This window comes from Colletotrichum navitas, assembly GCF_030913465.1.
Source record: "Colletotrichum navitas strain CBS 125086 chromosome Unknown LY79scaffold_36, whole genome shotgun sequence".
Classification (NCBI taxonomy): Eukaryota; Fungi; Ascomycota; class Sordariomycetes; order Glomerellales; family Glomerellaceae; genus Colletotrichum; species Colletotrichum navitas.
Genome location: NW_026850582.1, coordinates 116658 through 134566, shown reverse-complemented (window position 1 = coordinate 134566; position 17909 = coordinate 116658). Strand labels below are relative to the sequence as shown.

The 17909-nt window shown below is 58.3% G+C and overlaps 3 protein-coding genes across 3 annotated transcripts; 2 read left to right on the top strand and 1 right to left on the bottom strand.

Annotated features, from left to right (window-relative positions):
* Positions 1 to 347: 347 nt before the first annotated feature.
* On the top strand, positions 348 to 4238 carry LY79DRAFT_517168 (patched sphingolipid transporter; the record flags this gene model as incomplete). Its single annotated transcript, XM_060554898.1, has 2 exons — positions 348 to 614; positions 675 to 4238. 2 exons carry the CDS (start codon positions 348 to 350, stop codon positions 4236 to 4238), a joined length of 3831 nt encoding a protein of 1276 aa, XP_060413325.1.
* Positions 4239 to 7556: 3318 nt separating this feature from the next.
* On the top strand, positions 7557 to 11446 carry LY79DRAFT_670388 (viral A-type inclusion protein repeat domain-containing protein; the record flags this gene model as incomplete). The annotated part of the gene is made up of 3 exons (XM_060563772.1): positions 7557 to 11066; positions 11127 to 11261; positions 11324 to 11446. 3 exons carry the CDS (start codon positions 7557 to 7559, stop codon positions 11444 to 11446), a joined length of 3768 nt encoding a protein of 1255 aa, XP_060413324.1.
* A 1970-nt stretch (positions 11447 to 13416) lies between these two features.
* On the bottom strand, positions 13417 to 15400 carry LY79DRAFT_580408 (cytochrome P450; the record flags this gene model as incomplete). Its single annotated transcript, XM_060560104.1, has 4 exons — positions 13417 to 13548; positions 13659 to 14501; positions 14596 to 14958; positions 15089 to 15400. The coding sequence occupies 4 exons, from the start codon at positions 15398 to 15400 to the stop codon at positions 13417 to 13419; spliced, it is 1650 nt and encodes a 549-aa protein (XP_060413323.1).
* Positions 15401 to 17909: the final 2509 nt, after the last annotated feature.

The following is a 17909-nucleotide window of genomic DNA, read 5'->3' as shown; positions in this document are numbered from 1 at the left end:
CAGGCACGCAGTCACGCACAGTCGCTAGTCATAGTGTGGATGTACCTACTTACGGAGGTAGTATTACCGGAGCTCCCTCTCAGGCAGCTAGCTTGCTGAGGTGTATCGTGTGTCGCACCTTGACCGACCTCCAACATCCGACCGTTCCATCTCCTCTCTGCCATCCTTCCTCCATCCCACATCTCCCATCGCCGCTGTTGTTTTTCTTCATCCTAGGCTATTCCGCGACGGCATCCTCCTCCGCTTGTTTATTTGGTGTCGCCCGCCTTTCAATACCTCGAAGTTTCAGCTGAGCACCGACGAAACCCCCCAACATCGCCGCTGAGCGGCAGAGACGACACCCCACCATGACGCTGTGGAAGCTTCTCGGAGCTGGCGGCCTGCTGCTGGCCGGCCTGAGCAGCAGTGCGACAGCAGAGCCATTCACGCCCAAGCATGAAGCCGGACGATGTGCCATGCGCGGCCACTGTGGCTCCAAAAGCTTCTTTGGCAAGCAACTGCCATGCCCCGACAACGGCCTGGCTGAGGAACCCGACGAGAAGCTGCGCCAAGAAATCGTTGACCTTTGTGGAGAGAAATGGAAATCCGGTCCCGTCTGTTGTGATGCTGACCAGGTAATTGCCATCCCGGCAGTCACTGCAAGCGAGCTGGCTTACTGATGTGCGTCTCTACAGGTCAAGTCCCTCGCCTCCGAACTCGGCACCCCGAAGCAGATCATCTCCTCTTGCCCGGCTTGCAAGGAGAACTTCTTCAACTTATTCTGCACCTTTACCTGCTCCCCCGACCAGTCTCTTTTCTTGAACATCACAAAGACCCAGGAGAAGAACAAAAAGACCATGGTGACGGAACTGGACCAGTTGATCTCGAAGGATTACGGCACTGGCTTTTTCGACAGCTGTAAGGAGGTTAAGTTTGGACCCTCCAACTCGAGGGCCATGGACTTCATTGGCGGTGGCGCAAAGAACTACACCCAACTGCTTAAGTTCTTGGGAGACGAGAAGGTCATCGGATCTCCCTTTCAAATTAACTTCCCCACCGAGTACAGCGAGCCCGGCATGGCGCCCCGCGACCTGAAGTCCAAGAGATGCAATGACGAGGACCCCAACTACCGCTGTGCATGTGTCGACTGCCCGTCCGTGTGCCCAGAGCTCCCTGCAGTGTCGAGGCCCGGCGAGTGCCACGTTGGCGTTCTGCCTTGCCTCTCATTTGCTGCCATCTTCACGTATAGCGTTCTGCTGTTCGCTGCTGTGGCTGGGGTCATCGGGCACATTGCCTGGAGACGCCGTGCCAGAAGAGAGAGCGAGCGCCTCAGGCTGCTGCAAGATGCGTCGCCTAGCGACGACGAGGACGAGGGCGACTTGGTTCAGAATGGTGCCATGTTTGACCGTCCTCAGCGGTACTACAAAATCAACACCTGGTGCGATGCGGCTTTCAGCAAGCTGGGGCACGCAGCGGCACGCTACCAGGGAATCACCATTGGCGTTGCTCTCATCTTTGTCATTATTCTCAGTGCTGGATGGGTCAGGTTCGACCTTGAACGGGACCCTGCGCGTCTCTGGGTTAGTCCTACCTCTCCTGCCGCGCAGGAAAAGGCCTTCTTCGATGACCAGTTCGGTCCCTTTTACCGTGCCGAGAAGGCGTTCCTGGTCAACGACCAGCACTCCAAGGAACCCGCCCCTGTTCTTAGCTACGACACCCTGCTTTGGTGGATGGACGTCGAGAAGAGTGTCAGACAGCTGAAGAGCGCTAAGTTCGGTGCCACTCTTGACGACATTTGCTTGAAGCCCACTGGCAACGCCTGTGTTGTCCAGTCCGTTGCGGCCTACTACGGTGATGAACCCTCGCTCGTCGGCAAGAACGACTGGCAGGACCAGCTTCGGCAGTGCGCGAAGTCGCCCGTCGAGTGTCGCCCCGAATTTGGCCTGCCCATCGAGCCCAACATGATTCTGGGCGGTTACAAGGACGACCCCGTCAACGCCACAGCCATGACCGTCACTTGGGTCGTTCAGAATGCAGCTGAAGGCAGCCCTGCTGTTGAGCACGCCATTGACTGGGAGATTGCACTACGGGACCGTCTTCTGGAGGCTCAGCAGGAGGCCCAAGACCGTGGTCTCCGCCTGTCCTTCTCCACCGAGATCAGTTTGGAGCAGGAGCTGAACAAGTCCACCAACACTGACGCCAAAATCGTCATTATCAGCTACATCATCATGTTCCTCTACGCATCTCTGGCTCTTGGATCCACTACGTTGTCGTTCCGAGATATGATTAGGAACCCGGCTGTGGCCCTGGTTCAGTCCAAGTTTTCCCTCGGTGTTGTTGGTATTTTGATTGTTCTCATGTCTATTAGCGCCTCCATCGGTCTCTTCTCTTGGTTTGGCCTCAAGGCTACACTCATCATCGCCGAGGTCATTCCTTTCATCGTCCTTGCCGTCGGTGTCGACAACATCTTTTTGATTGTCCACGAGTTTGAGCGAGTCAACGTCAGCCATCCCGACGAAATGGTCGAGGAGCGGATTGCCAAGGCATTGGGTCGCATGGGGCCGTCCATCCTCTTGTCAGCCCTGACCGAAACTGTTGCCTTTGCTCTTGGAACCTTTGTTGGTATGCCTGCGGTGCGCAACTTTGCCGCCTACGCCGCGGGCGCCGTCTTTATCAACGCCATCCTCCAGATCACGCTGTTCGTATCCTGCCTGGCTATGAACCAGATCCGTGTCGAGGACCACCGGGCAGACTGCATTCCCTGTCTCCAAGTCAAGGCCGCTAGGGTCCACCTCAGCGGCAGCAACGGAAACGCGAATGCCCGATTCTACGAAGTGCCGGAGGAGAGTTGGCTGCAGCAGTTCGTCCGTAGGACGTACGCGCCCGCCATTCTCGCAAAGAAGGCCAAGGCCGTCATCATCGCCATCTTCCTCGGCGTCTTTGCCGCCGGCATCGCCCTCCTCCCCGAAGTCCAGCTCGGCCTGGACCAGCGTGTTGCCATTCCCGACGGGTCCTACCTCATCCCCTACTTCAACGATCTCTACGAATACATGGAGACTGGGCCGCCCGTCTACTTTGTCACCAGGGGATTCAACGCCACCGCACGTGAGAACCAACGCGAGATCTGCGCTAGGTTCACCACATGCGACCAGTTCTCTCTCGCCAACATCCTGGAGGGAGAGAGAAAGCGACCCGAGGTCTCGTACATCTCCTCGCCTGCTGCCAGCTGGATCGACGACTACTTCCTGTGGCTCAACCCCGACCTGGGCGACTCGTGCTGTGTGGAGAACGGCAAGGCATGCTTTGCTGACCGTAACCCTCCCTGGAACATCACCCTGTCCGGCATGCCCCAGGATGGCGAGTTCATCCACTACCTCGAGAAGTTCCTCAAGGCGCCTACGAATGACGACTGCCCGCTAGGCGGCCAAGCGTCATACGGCTCGGCCGTAGTTATCGACACGAAGGAGGACACGATTCCCGCCAGCCATTTCAGGACGATGCACACGCCGCTGCGCAGCCAGCAGGACTTCATCAACGCCATGTCGGCTGCGCGAAGAATTGCGGACGACATCAGCCGCTCGACGGGCGCCGACGTGTTCCCTTACAGTCTCTTTTACATCTTCTTCGACCAATATGCCAGCATCGTGTCGCTGACGGCCACGCTCCTCGGGTCGGCGGTGGCAATCATCTTTGTCATTACGTCGATCTTGTTGGGATCGCTGATGACGGCGTTGGTTGTCACGGTCACGGTCTGCATGACTGTCGTGGACATCATTGGGGCGATGGCCGTGTTTGACGTCTCGCTCAACGCGGTGTCGCTCGTCAACCTCATCATCTGCGTCGGTATCGGCGTGGAGTTCTGCGCTCATATCGCGAGGGCCTTCATGTTCCCCTCGCGCACCGTCATGGAGCGCGCCAAGAACCGCTTCCGCGGGCGTGACGCGCGCGCCTGGACGGCATTGGTCAACGTGGGAAGCTCCGTCTTCTCGGGTATCACGGTCACCAAGCTTCTGGGCGTCTTCGTGCTGGCCTTTACAAGGTCCAAGATCTTTGAGATTTACTACTTCCGGGTGTGGCTGGCGCTCGTCATCTTCGCGGGCACGCACGCGCTTATCTTCCTGCCCGTTGCGCTGAGCCTGTTCGGCGGAGAGGGATACGTGGACCCGGAGAGCGAGGGCGGCATCGAGGAGGACCTCGCCAGCCGGAGATACCGTGCTCTCGTGCCCGACGAGGACACGGACTCGGACGATGACTACTAGAGTGGTTTATGTGCAGGACGGCTTTGTCCGCCAAGTCTTTTGTAATAATAGCTGGGAGTAAATAAAGTGTAGGAATTCTGCTTCCTTTCACGTCTCGACCTTGGATGTTCCTTCTGGTTGCCATTGTGAGCATGGAGCAATGCGTCCACGTACGTACACTGTGATTTGGTACATGCATCATCATCGGGCAGACGGTATTTAGGCGCCAGAAACCAGGACGCCAGAACTCTTCAGGTAGGCCGCCGGCACGTCATTCGACAAGCCAACGAAAGGCCCAAGGGCATACATACATACATAAGTATGCAACGTAAGTATGCTACGCTGCCTACCTAAAGAAGGCCCTGGTGGTAGTGGTCGTAGAAACCCGATCCGGGCTGGGGCCAACGGCAGGGTGCCACATGAACACCGGCGGGGGAGGGGCGCGGTGACATGTGGGCTGACAGCGCATCACGGACGGTTTGGCGTCGCTGTTTGGGAGGTGGAGGGGTTCATGTGGAATTCGCCTCGCATGCGTGTGCGTGTGTGTGTGTTTGCGTGTGTGACAGGCAGGGATCTATCTGTGGGGTTTCTTTATTTTGTTTTTGTTTTTCTTTCCTTCTGTTTTACGGATACTTCGCATGCGAGACATGCTGGCGGACGTTTGATGGAGAGAGCCGGGAGCAGGTGTGATTCAGTTGGTAGCGAGAGCTAGGGTTTTTTCCCCTCCCCTCTTCTTATTCTTCTTCCCTTTTCTTACTATTTCGGTTTACAGAGCGCGGTCGGAGAGACATTGGTGAGGGTGGCAACAGGCCAGACTCGAAGACGAGTGCTGACGGCTCAGTATTTGTTCCCTACAGCACCCTGTTGCAGGTTATGAAATTAGAATAAAAGTAAAAAGAGGCCAAGAGGCTGAGGGCGAGGAGGGGTCGAGGGGGACTGAAGCCATTGGTCGGTATCCATCCGATGGCTCGGTCAACGGAGAGTAACAGAGAGAGCAAGGAGGAGATACAATCAGAACTACGGTACGGATACGACAGACAGAAAGACAGACAGACAGTCAGTCAGGCAGGGGGTAGGCGGTGATACTTCCGGGCCACCTGAGGTCAAATTTCGGAGTCAATTTGGGCGGGTGACCCGCGCGGCCGGTCGCTCGTGCCCCCTTTTCCCGACTCTTTTTTTTCTTCCTTTTTTTTGTCTTGTTTCCTTTGCCCGCCCATGTTGCCGAAATGAGTCGTGCAGAGGACGGACCATTGGCGACAACCACAAGCTGAGAAGGCGTATCGACAACAGGCCGGGCTGAGAGGATGGGGGTGGGGGGGATCGGTTGGAATTGCTACCCTTGGGTAGGTAGTCAGTCGTCTAGTGTGTGCCATGTACTGTAGCTCAGGGGTTGAAGTGATGATGACGGCTTCGGGGTGGCGCCCTCTGTCACTGTTCTGTTCACTCTCTTTCTCTCTTCTCGTTGAGCAATTAAAGGCGCCAGTCCGTCGTACCGAGGACGGGCTTGCTACGTCCATAGTTTGAAGCAGCGTCCGGGGGGCGGGGGGCGATGGTCCATGGCGATCCCCGGCGCATTATTTCTTGTGACTGGAACTCTGGGCGAATCGAAAGGGGCGGCCGAGTGGTTGCATGAAGACGATGGAACAGGAGCTTCACGGCACAGAGTGAGAGACAGAGAGATGTTTGGAAACGTCGCGGCAGGTAAGTAGGTAGGTAGGTAGGTAGGTAGGTAGGTAGGTAGGTACTGTGTACCGATACACATGGGAGGATATACGTACCCGGAGGATGAGATGATCCGAAATGTGATTGGCCCGCTAACAGATGGCGGCAAATGACAGGTCGTGGACGAGGCGGTTGGCCCACCGCCTATGCTCCCTGGAACGAGAGCCGCGCGCTGAGGCCCGGTACCTTGCCTCAGGTAGGTAGGTAGGTAGGTAGGTAGTAGAATAACTAGATATCCGTACCTAGAATATGTTTCCCCTGGTTTCCAGGTCTGCCGACTGTGATTCAAATAAAGGGACAGGAAGAGAAAGGAAATGGAAGACAGAAGGACTGCGAATGTGTGACAATGTCCTGGATGGCCGGTAACGGCGACTCACGGCTACCCTCTTTTTTTTATGTGCAGAATGCGGCATGTACTCTGTACTTTGCCGTCCCTGCCTAGTGTACTGCAAGCCTGTAAGGGCCGCCCAATGCCAACCCAACTGCCACTGTCTTCGGAGTGCACCTAGATAGAGATACCTGCCTGCCTTACTATAGTAGGTACGGTACCTACTTACACCGTACCTAATCATGCGCCTGTCTGTGTTGCGGTACCTGTGCCAATGCCATCCAATCCCATGCATCCCTAGGTAGGTACTGTACTGTACTACCCGTATCTAAGTAAGTGATGACAGGTCACCCTGATGACCCCCAATGATTTGAGAAGGGGGAGGGGCGAAAAGAAAGGGTCCCGGGAGAGGAAGGCATTGAGCCTGGTCTGTCTGGAAACAATCCTGGGCACAGGGTCGCAGCAGAAGGAAAAGAGTGTCCATCCCCATGCTCCATGTCTCCATCCACGCCAATCTAGAAGCCACTTTTTTGTTTTGTGTTTGATACCACGTACGGATACCTTAGTCTACTAGGTGTGTGTATGTAGGTGTGTGTGTACCTGTACACTTGCTGGCGCCCACCTTACCTAATTCGACACCTCACCTCCATCCGTCGTGTCGTCCGTGCCTTTCCGCCCGTCCTCTATCCCGACACCGACATCTTTTCCTCTCTCCCCTGTTCCCAATTGCTTCCTCTTACTCTTTCTCTGTTCAGCTGCCGTTGCCACTGATCAGAGGTCCAATTCTGTACATACGACGACGATTCCCCCGTTGATTCGTGCGTCTCCTGTATTGTTACCGGGGCTTCTTCATCTGCTCAATCTTTGATTATTTTGTTGATTTCCCCGCTGTTAAGCTCCAAGCTCTCTCACAAAGGAGGAAATCCCCCTCCCTCCTTACAGAAAAAAGCAAGGGGAAAAGAAAAAAAGGAGACCAAAATTGGGTCAAGTACGACTTGTCGCGAGGTGAGTTTACCATGAAAACCAGACAAACCACCCCCCAATTCGGTGCCCCTCGCCCAACCCAATTGCCCGCTTGGGGAACTCAATCCAGCTCTGCTCGATTCCCAGGAATGCTGTAATTCCTACCAGATCGTCCCTCCCATATCCTTGTGTTTCCCAATTCCTGCAGCCACCCGCAATCCCCCCCCTCACGAACTGTCCCCGGCTGACCTTGCCATGCCCGCGCAGAACCAAGTAATCAAACGACGCAACCTCTCCCTTCCGCCGACTCACGAGCTCCAACAACTATGTCCGACACCGGCAGCTTCGAGGTCGTCCAGCACGATGAAGCTCCCAAGGCCGCCTCGGGCTCCCCTAGTGCAAAGTCCACCGTCTCGGCCGCCTCCTCTATGAAGAAGCCTGCCTCGAGCTCCGCCACTGCTGCCCGCCGTCCCACCACTTCTTCCACGACGAGCACCGGCAAGCCCGCGAGCACCACCTCCTCCACCTCCTCCCGCCTCGCTGGCGGCCTGACCAAGCCTCCTACTCGTCCCCCTGGTGGCGGCTCTGCCACCTCGACCAGCACCGTCCGCAAGCCCGCAAGCGTCTCCTCCAACACCACCCACCGCTCGCGGCCCAGCGTGTCCGCTTCTGAGGACGAGAGCAAGAGGACCGCCCGCCGCACCTCGACTGCCCCCAACAGCAACCCCAGCGCCGCCGGCTCGCCCACCAAGGAGAAGAGGACCTCGACCCTCGGCGCCGCCACAGCCGCCGCAAGGAAACCCGCGACCTCCTCCACCGGCTCCACCGCCGGCAGGCCCTCGTCGACCTCGACGCGCACCCCGAACTCAGTCGCGCCTCGTCCCTCCATCGGCTCCCGCTCCTCGACCGCCGCCACCGGCCCCGTCGCCGAGGCCAAGAAGCGTCTCTCGACCGCCTCGAGCACTGCCACCGCCGCCGCCGCCCCCCGAGCCCGCACCTCGACCCGCCCCGATTCCTCGGGCGCATCCGAGGCCCTCGGCAAGGAGGTCGAACAGCTCAAGGTCCAGCTCGCCGAAAAGGAGACCCAGCTTGCCGACAAGGAGTCGCAGCTGAACGAGCTCAAGACCCAGGTCCAGCAGTCGCAGGACAAGCTCGCCCAGTACACTGATGGGGTGAACAGGGATGCCGTCCAGGTGAGGAACGCTGTCCTCAACATGAAAAAGGCCCACCAGGACCAGGTTATCGAGTTGGAAGCTAAGCGTACCGAGCTCGCGAACCAGGTGGATGAGGCCAATGAACATCTTATGGCCACCGATGCTGACTACGAGAAACAGCAGAGCGAGTACGCAGAGGCCGTCGCCGCCAAGGAGGCCGCGCAGGCCGAGCTCGCCGAGCTGAAGCAGTCCCTGGAGGCCCTCCAGGCCGAGCACGAGGAGAAACTCAAGGAGAGTGAGTCTGCTATGAACAAGGCCTTGGAAGAGCACGCCAGCAAGCTCGAGGAGCTGCAGAGCTCCCTGGCCGAGCAGCACAAGTCGGCCATCGAGGCGCTCGAGGCCAAGCACGCCGACGAGCTGAGCCAGGGATTGTCCGCCACGACCGACCAGGAGGAGGCCCTGGCCAAGATGAAGGCCGGCCACGAGGACGCCGTCGCCGAGCTCCAGAAGAAGATTGACGACCTCACTGCCTCGCAGAAGGAGCTTGAGGCCGCGCACGAGAGCAAGATCACCGCCGAGGCCGAGGCACACGAGGCGAAGCTCGCCGCCGTCGAGGGCGAGATCGCCGACCTCAAGAGCAAGCTCGAGGCCGCCGAGACGACAGCCGAGCAGGCCAAGGCCGAACTCGATGCCAAGACTGCCGAGCTGGCCGAAGTGCAGGCCAACGTCGCCGACCTGGAGGGCAAGCTCGCGGCCGCCGAGGCCGACGTCGCCAAGGCCCGGGAGGAGGCGCTCGAGTTCCAGAAGCAGATTGACAGCATCAAGGAGGAGGTGGCCGCCAAGGATGAGGCCCTCGAAAAAGCCAAGGCGGAACACTCGGCCCAGGTCAAGAAGCACGACGCCGAGCTCAAGCAGGTGTCCCAGGACTACGAGGAGGAGATTGAGTCGCTCAAGGGAGACGCCTTCTTCAAGCGCAAGTTCCAGGACCTCGAGGTCAAGCACACCGAGCTCGAGACGGAGCACGGCGAGCTGAAGACGACGCACAGCGAGCTCACCGCCAAACTCGCCGACCTCGAGTCGAAGCACACCGAGCTCACCACCAAGCACGGCGAGCTCGAGGCCCAGCACGGCGACCTCGCCAAGAGCCACGCGGACGCCGCCGAAGGCAATACCAAGGCCCTCGAGGCTGCCAAGGCCGAGCTCGCTGCCGCCGTTGCCGCCCTCGAGGCCAAGGAGGCCGAACATCAGAAGGCCCTGGACGCCATCCGCGCCAGCCACGCCGAGGAGCTCGAGGGCGCCAAGAGCGGCGCCTCGGCTGACAAGGACGCCCAGCTCGCCGAGCTCCAGAGCCTGAAAGACAGCCACGCCAAGCAGCTCGAGATTCTGAAGAGCGACAGCGAGGCGAGCCTGGCCAAGGAGATTGAGGCTCTCAAGGCCTCCCACGCCGAGGTCGTCGAGGCCCTCCAGACCGAGACCTCTGGCGAGAAGGAGAGGCTGCTCGCGGAGATGACGAGCGCAAGGGAGAAGGCCCTCGCCGAGAGCTCCGGCGACAAGGAGAAACTGTTGGCCGCCCACGAGGAGCAGCTCGCTTCCCTGACCGAGAAGCTGCGGGCCGAGCACGCGGCCGAGCTTGCGGACGCCAAGGAGAAGCTCGTCGCCTCCCACCAGGCCGAGCTCGAGGAGGCCAAGGCGGAGCTGGCCGCCATCAAGCAGGCCAGCGAGAGCGCCCACTCGGAAGAGCTCGCGACCCTCAAGATCCAGCTCGACGAGGCGCTGACGCGTATCCGCGAGACGGAGACGGAGAGCGCTGCGGCGCTCGCCGAGGCCAAGAGGAAGCTCGACGAAAGCCACTCGGACGAGATAGAGAAGCTCATTTCGATGCACGCGGAGCAGCTGGAGGCGCTGAAGCAGCAGAGCTCCTCGGGTGCACGGGCCGAGCTCGACGAGATCAACAAGGCCCACTCCAAGGTGGTGGAGGAGCTGACGAGCGAGTACGAGGCCAGGAGCAAGACGCTCGCCCAGGAGGTGGACAAGATCTCTGCCGACTACTCGCAGCTCGAGGCCGCGCTCCAGGCCGCCAAGCAGTCGGTCGCCCAGGCAGAAGCCGAGAAGGCCAAGAGCCAGTCTGGTGCGGCCGAGCTCGAGGCCGCACTCAAGGCTGCAAAGGACTCGGTCGCCAAGGTCGAGGCCGAGAAGGCTAAGCTCGAGGAGGAGTGCGCCGAGCTCGGCGCCATGATATCGACTGAGAAGATGGCTCGTGCCGAGGCCGAGGCGGCCCTCGACGCCGTCAAGGACAAGACGCCCGACACATCGGAGGCGGACAGCCTCCGGGAGCAGCTCAACAACGTCAAGAAGGGGCTCGAGGAGGAGCTCAGCATCGTCCAAAAGAGCCTTGCGGCCGCCAAGCAGGAGGTGGAGGACCTCAAGGACGACCTGCTGCTCGCGCAGAAGGAACTCGAGGCGTCGAAGCTCGAGGCCGACAAGCAGCTCAAGACGCACAAGGCCGACTACCAGGAGCTCAACGACACGATGACCAAGATCGTGGAAGAGGAGCAGGCCAAGCGGAAGGCGCTGGAGGAGCAGATTGAGGGTCTGAAGAAGACGCTGGCCGACAAGGAGAAGGGCGTGGAGGAGTTCCAGGCGCAACTCAAGGTCAAGGACGCCGAGATTGCGGAAGCCAAGGTAGGACAAGACGAGACAGCATATGGCACACGGACGAGGGCGAGACTGACACGGCAACAGGCCAATGCGGCGCTCGCGAAGCCCAAGGGACTCGCGGCAAGCAGATTCGCAGACGGCGACGGCGAGGCGGAGGAGGCAGCGGACAAGCCCGCGGAAGGTGAGGAAGAAGACCATTCCTCCGAGGCACTAGCTGTGGTGGGAAGGCCCTGCTTGATGCTCCCTTTACACGGGTGACGGGAAGCTGACCAGTGTGACAGCTGCAACGAGCTAGAGTCAACGCGAACCAGATCCATAACATGGACCGCGACATGCAGGAGAAGAACCTGGCCATGCTGGAGTCCATCACGGACTTCCAGCAGTCGCCGCAGCTCAACAACTAAGCGAAGGCATCGTGCGCGCGTTTGAAAGGGAAGGGAGGAAGACGAAGAAGAAAGGAGCACGGTTTCTGGTTGGGCCAGCGGGCTCGCCACGGCCTCGCAACCTATCCAGCGCAGGGCTTGTTTATGGCCACTTCTCCTCACCCGCACGGCCGGGTGTAGGTTTATTGTTTTAATATACACAGCACGAGGGGTTTCCCCATTGTCAGACGGTACCTAGTATTGGCGCTGGCTTGTCGAAGTGGAAAAAAGACGGAGGAACGAGTGCTCGTTTTACGAACTGGTAGCAAATTGGTTGTTGAGGAAGGGAGTGGGGGTGAAGACAGCTGGTCAGAGAGGAGGAAGAGCCCTGCTGTGTGTGTGTGTTTGTGTGTGTGTGTGTAAGAGAGAGGCGCGTTGCGTCGGAAGGACGCCGTTGTGTAACTACACGAAGAACGCGTGCAGTGGCGTGTTTTGACGGGCCGAGATAGCAATGGACGATACCCCCTTTTTCCCTTATTGATGAACGACTGCCTCGATGGCTGTTGGGAAAGTCAAAAATCTGACTAGGTAGCAGTGTAAGTATGCATGTGGAAGTGAAGCTTACGTCGGCAGTGGCCGGCCAGAGCTGTCTGCGATGGGAGACGACGGCGGACGCCACGATGCGGACTGCATGTCGGTCTGGTAGGTGCGGGGGATGATACGCAGGTATGAAGCAGAGAGCACCATCGCCCACCGATGGTGTCCGGATATCACGGGAGGTGGGGACACGGGGGCGGGGGGCGGACGGAAGCCGATATACGGCGGAGACGGGAACGGAGGCATCGAGGTAATGGGTCAGCTCGGCTTATGCCTACCGAGGGGAAATGCCCCGTCCAATCTTGCCAAGCTTGAGCTTGGCTTGGCGGCTCCGACTCTTTTTTTTTTTTTTTCCTTCTTTCGAGAAACAAGGCACAAACGGAGCCGGGGGGCTGATCCAAAGTGAAGCGCAGAGATCAAGGCAAGGCAGGTTTAGGAGCCTTGTTCTCCCTACCATCGGAACCAGGGGATGGGTGGGACGGACGTTGGGGACCCGAGGGGATGGGGGGAGAGGCTAATATAACAAGGCGGGATTCAGAGTTCGTGAGGCGTCGCGGATCGGGTTGGACACTTGTTAGGTTATCGACACATTCTAGCCTGGGTAGTGTGACCTGCTCTAATTACCGTAAACACTAAGTCAAACCCTTCTTCTAATTTTATTTAGGTTGACTGATGAAGTGTTTCTGTTAGTATCTGGGCCTGGTTTGTGCTAGTACCCTAACTCTCTTTATGGCAACCGCCTTGCCTATTGCTGTTAGCCTAGAAGCGGTGGACAGGTAGGTTCACAGAGCGCATACGATATCCCAGAACTATATACATCCTCTAAACCACATCTACAGTAACTCTAGAGTATACACTGGAAGTGCAATTTCACGGAACACGCGTGGATACTTGTACGAATTTATTGTTGTTTCAGGCCAGGAGCGTAGGAATCTAACTTTTATATAGACAAGTGTACAAATTCTTCCATAAATGACTACAGGATCGGGCTAGTGGATTGTAGTACGAGCAAGACCATGCTATAGTAAGCTTGGCCGCAATCGAGTTGTCTTGGCCGTCTATTCATTCCCTGCAGTACGGATAGAATGTGAAAAGATGGGGATAGTAATCCCAACACGGTATCTCGTATTTTCGTGGAGCTAGACAAGATGTGACAAAATATGGAGAACGCTAAATGGAGATGCTAATCCGTAATGGTATCTCGTATGGTACCAGGCTACAGCTGTACAAATTGGGGTACAATGCCAAGATGATCTCAAGTATAATGTTCCTACGCGACTCAATCAGCCCGGCATGTCAGTTGGCCCTGGTATCTAAAAAGTCTAAAAAAGCCACTGTACGGCAGCCTGCTTGGCAGCTTGCTTGGCCGACTAGGTGGATCGGAAAAATCGAGTTTCTCGCACACCAAACCGCTCTCACGACTCGGCCTTCTCGCCGACCTCGGGCTTGATGATGTCCCTCCGCTCGAACTTTGCGTTGAAGTTGTTCTGCTTGACGAACCACGCGTTGACCAGCTCCCACTCCTCGCTGGGGTCCTTGAACGAGATCTGCCAAGGTGTCGGGTCAGCATGTGTACACGTACGGACACCTCCTCGCCCTTGACCGGCACACGCCAGGGCACAAGAACGATGAAGAAAAAAAGACAGGGAACACTCACATCGAACCTCCGCAGCAGACTCGGCACGACCTTGTAAATCTCCAGCAGGCTGATGTTCTTCCCGATGCAGGTGCGGCTGCCCATGCCGAACTGGAACATGTGGCCGTTCATCTCCTTGATGCGGCTCTCCTCGGCGAGCGGGTCCTTGCCCGGCTCGGGCAGCCAGCGCTCGGGCCTGTAAGTGTCGACGTCTGCGCCCCAGATCTCGGGCCGGCGGTGGATGATCCAAGCGCTGCAGCCGACGATGGTGCCGCCCTTGACAAAGGTGCCGGCGATCTCGGCGCCCTGCTCGGGCACGACGCGCTCCAGCGGCAGGCCGGCGGCCGGGTGCATGCGGAAGGCCTCCTTGATGCAGGCGTCGAGGTACTCGAGCCGCTGGCTCTCGGTCCACGTCACGAGGCCCGTCTCCGAATCGCTGAAGCCGCCGGCGCGGGCGACGTCGTCGAGCTCGCGCCGCAGCCGGGCCAGCGCCGCGGGCGTGCGCAGGAGGTAGTAGAAGACGGCGGCGAGGCTGATGGCCGTCGTCTCGGAGCCGGCGAAGGCCATGCTCACGGCCATGGTCTGCACGAGGACGTCGCTCATGAATTCGGGCCGCGCCTCGCGCGCGGCGAGGAACTTGGAGAGCAGGTCGGGCTGCTGGGCGAGCTTCTTGCCCGACGTCACGGGGAGGAGGGGTTCCTTGCCGCCGCCGCCGCCGCCGCCGAGCTCGGGGAGGCGCTCGGCCATGCGGTCCCGGGCGAAGCGGGCGACGGGGAAGGTGGCGTCGATGAAGCCCCACTGAGAGAGCTTCAGGTAGATGGGGTTCTTGAGGAGGAGGAGGTCCAGGAAGGGGATCTGGCCGATCTAAGGGGGTGGGTTGATGTTAGTCATGGGTATGTGGCCCCGGGCAGATGACTACGCCCTTCGACTTATAATCGTCTCCCCAGGGAGGACTTACCGGTGCCACGTAGAGAAACAGCTTGCCGAGGTAGGCGACGATGCCGTCAATGTCCTCGTTCTTTTCAACGAAGCCATGGCGCTTGCTGTAAGTGATCTCGCCGATCACGTCAAAGGCATAGAACTGCAGCCAGGTGGTGAAGTCGCAGCCCTCGGGGTTGCCGGCGAAGAGCTTCTCCGTCTGCGACAGGAACAGCTTGGTGGTGTTGTCGACAAAGGGCTCGTACTGAACCAGGGCCGACATGGAGAAAGCCGAGTTGACGCAGCGGCGGAACTGCGAGTGGAACTCGTTGTTGGTCGTGCTGAAGAGCGACTCCAACCTGTAGCCCTTGGCGATGGACTGCTGCACAATGTAAAAGTCGGACTGCGAGGGGGGTCGTCAGCAGCGAGCTCGGCCGCCCCTTTCCACGGCCGAGACGGCAGCATGGAAAAAGAAAAAGAGGTGTGTGTTTGAGAGAGAGATTGAGAGAGAGAGAGAGGGAAGAAAAGCTTACCTTGACGAAGCCCTTGTTCAGGCCGTAGATGGTCTTGAGGGCGGCCGGGTTGGCAAAGGAGAGCGTGTTGGGGCCGAGACGGACGATGTCGCCGTACTTCTCGTGCAGCCTCCGGTGCGTAACCTCGGGCCGGCAGCCCTTGACGTCGAAGAAGCGCCACCAGTCCGTCAACGAGGCCAGGAAGGGCCCGGGGTATCTGTTGAGCCCGTTGTGGTAGCGGTTCTTGACCAGCCAGGCCACGACCAGCGACAGGCCTATCGACAGCCAGTGCTGGGCCAGCGTGTCCAGCAGGGTTTCCGTAATGCCGTGCATCTTGACAGGTTTGCCGCGCCACGTAACAAGGTCAAGACGTTTGTTTGTTTCCTTTGGAGGCAAAAAAAGGGAAACGAACAGGCAAAAGAAGGAAGTTATGAGGGAGGAGGGGGAAGGGCCGTCTAGGATAAGACTGTGGCCGGACGGGGACAACCACAAGCGGGCAGGCAGAGGTGTTGTCAGACAGCCGCCAGGTAGAACTCCCGGGCCAGTTACCGAAACGCAATTTATCCAGTTGCTACCTTGGGACGCATCGGACGGAACGTATGGGGCGGGGAGGTGTACGAGGGGGCATACCGTACGGGTCGACGTGCAGCTGCTACGACTGTGTCTGCGGCGAGTGGAGCAGCATGAGCGTCTTCTCCAGGCTTTCGGCGAATTGAGCAGATAAGGCGCTATCGTATGTGCATGTGTGTGTGTGTGTGTGTGTGTGAGTGTGTGTGTGTGTGTGTGTTTTCTCCAGGCTGCGGGCCCGGCAAATAATCTTGGACCCTGGGTGAAAGCCGAAGGACGTAAGTTTGCTAACGCTCATAAACGTGCTACAGGGTACATAAGTAGCGGAGAGTTAGGAGAGAAGGAAGTTCGGAGAGAGGGTTTGCAGCCGTCTCGTGTCTGGCTGCCACGGGCCACGGTAAGGGTGCAGGTGTTCGGTGTCAGGCCTCGTGAAACATGAGACAAGAGTACGGGCGAGAAGTAGAGTTCGGATACATGCGCAAGGGGTATCTGCGCTTCTGTGCCTTTCTGGAATCCTGGTCTGGCGGATGCCTCCCCAAATGTGTGGATGGGAAGTTAATCTGATGAAGATATATAATCTCGAAAGAGGGAGAGAAAGTCATAGAACTATGCAGGCTACGTGGTAAATAGAGCCGGGAAAAGGGTAAAGAAGAAACCAGAAAATGAAAATGAAAAAAGTATGAAAAAAAGCCACACGGGAGAGGCTGGGATGGTGGCGATACGAGTGATGGCCCTGGATACCGGGATCGTCACTGCCAGAACCCGCGAGCCTGGACAAGACGTTGGATGGCTGGCTACTACTTGTTCTTCAGTTGGTCCGGAAAAGAATCCGTACACTAGTTTTCGTTGTCGCAAATCGGGCCAGCCGGTCCAGTCCGTTCAGGAGGCAGACATTAGAGATAAGGAGGAGGAGTAGCTTTCAGTCGAGCCGCCTGGCGTTCGTAGCCGTAGCACCATGGCCCCCGTGGTGGCGTCAACGGGTAGCGCAGAAGACAAGGACAGGTAGAGATGGACGGCTGTCTCTGTGATCGAATCGCCGCTAGACAGGCAGAGATTCCGTTACCACAGTGCTCAGTGCCCAGTGCGTCGTCATCCCAAAAAGATGAGCGAATGGAATGCCACACCTTACGCAGCATCCGTGGCCTTGGTGGTACGGCCTCAGGTACCGTGGGGGGGGGGCGGCTGGCCACTCAGAAGCTTGCAGAATGACACTTGGAACTTTGGGAGGTCACTCGGCCAGGTAGTGCGTCGGGAGAGAAGCCTGAAAGGCGTCAGTCACCATTATGCGGTGGCCAAGCGCGTGAGGAGATCCTGGGGTACGGATGGGGAAGAATCCTTGGGAGAGGAGGGGAGGAGGGAGGGGGAGGCGGGAAGGTTTCCTGGGACTGAGCCGAGGGATTATGGACGGATACTAACTCCTGGCAACGTACAGTAAGTACCTCGGTTATCCACCAGACATGCAGCTTGACGCATCGGAATCACGGCGAGACGGGTTGTGTGGTATCTCTGCTGCTTGCTATCATCCCATACAGAGCGCGCTGGAATGATGGAGGGGGAGGGTGCTGCACAGCAGCCGAGTTGCCTGCCGAAGGGAAATGAACAACGCTTCATGTCACTAGTGCGCCTGCAGCTGTACGGTTACTCCATCAGTCAATCCCTCGGGTTGCACGGACATGGACACATCGCCAATGCCGACCCCGGATGGCGCTGGGAAGTGGAGGGGGAGGGGAGGGGAGGGTGGGGAGAGAGCTGGGCAGGGTAGGATACTTCCGGTTAGGTGGGACGATTTATCGTCCCGCTCGTAACTAGTGTGATGAGGGAGAGATCTTCGGCAGATGCATTTCGTCCCAAGTGCGGTCCGGTCATTGTTAGCCGAAAGGAACAAAAGCTGGTGTCACGGCAGCAAAGATAGACTCGGGCAACAACGGAGCCGTCTGCGCACGTCGACCGACGCCAATGAACCTCAGGCAAAGGAAACAAGCATCGCCAGAACAATCCACCGGAGTCAGGGAGATACTGATGCAATTCTATCGTGGTATGGATGTATGTATCGAGACACATACACAGCATTTACGGTGTACTTGATCGGCGGGGGAAAGGGGGGGGAAACCCCATAGAAAGCCGAAAACTGGAGACTGGAAACAGGCATGAGTTCTTGGTCATGACATCCTGGCGACACGGCAGTTGTGTTTGCCCTCGCCCACGCTCTCAGAACGGGTTGAGAAGGCTCACTCACTCACTCACTCACCTACTCACTCACTCACTCACTCACCAG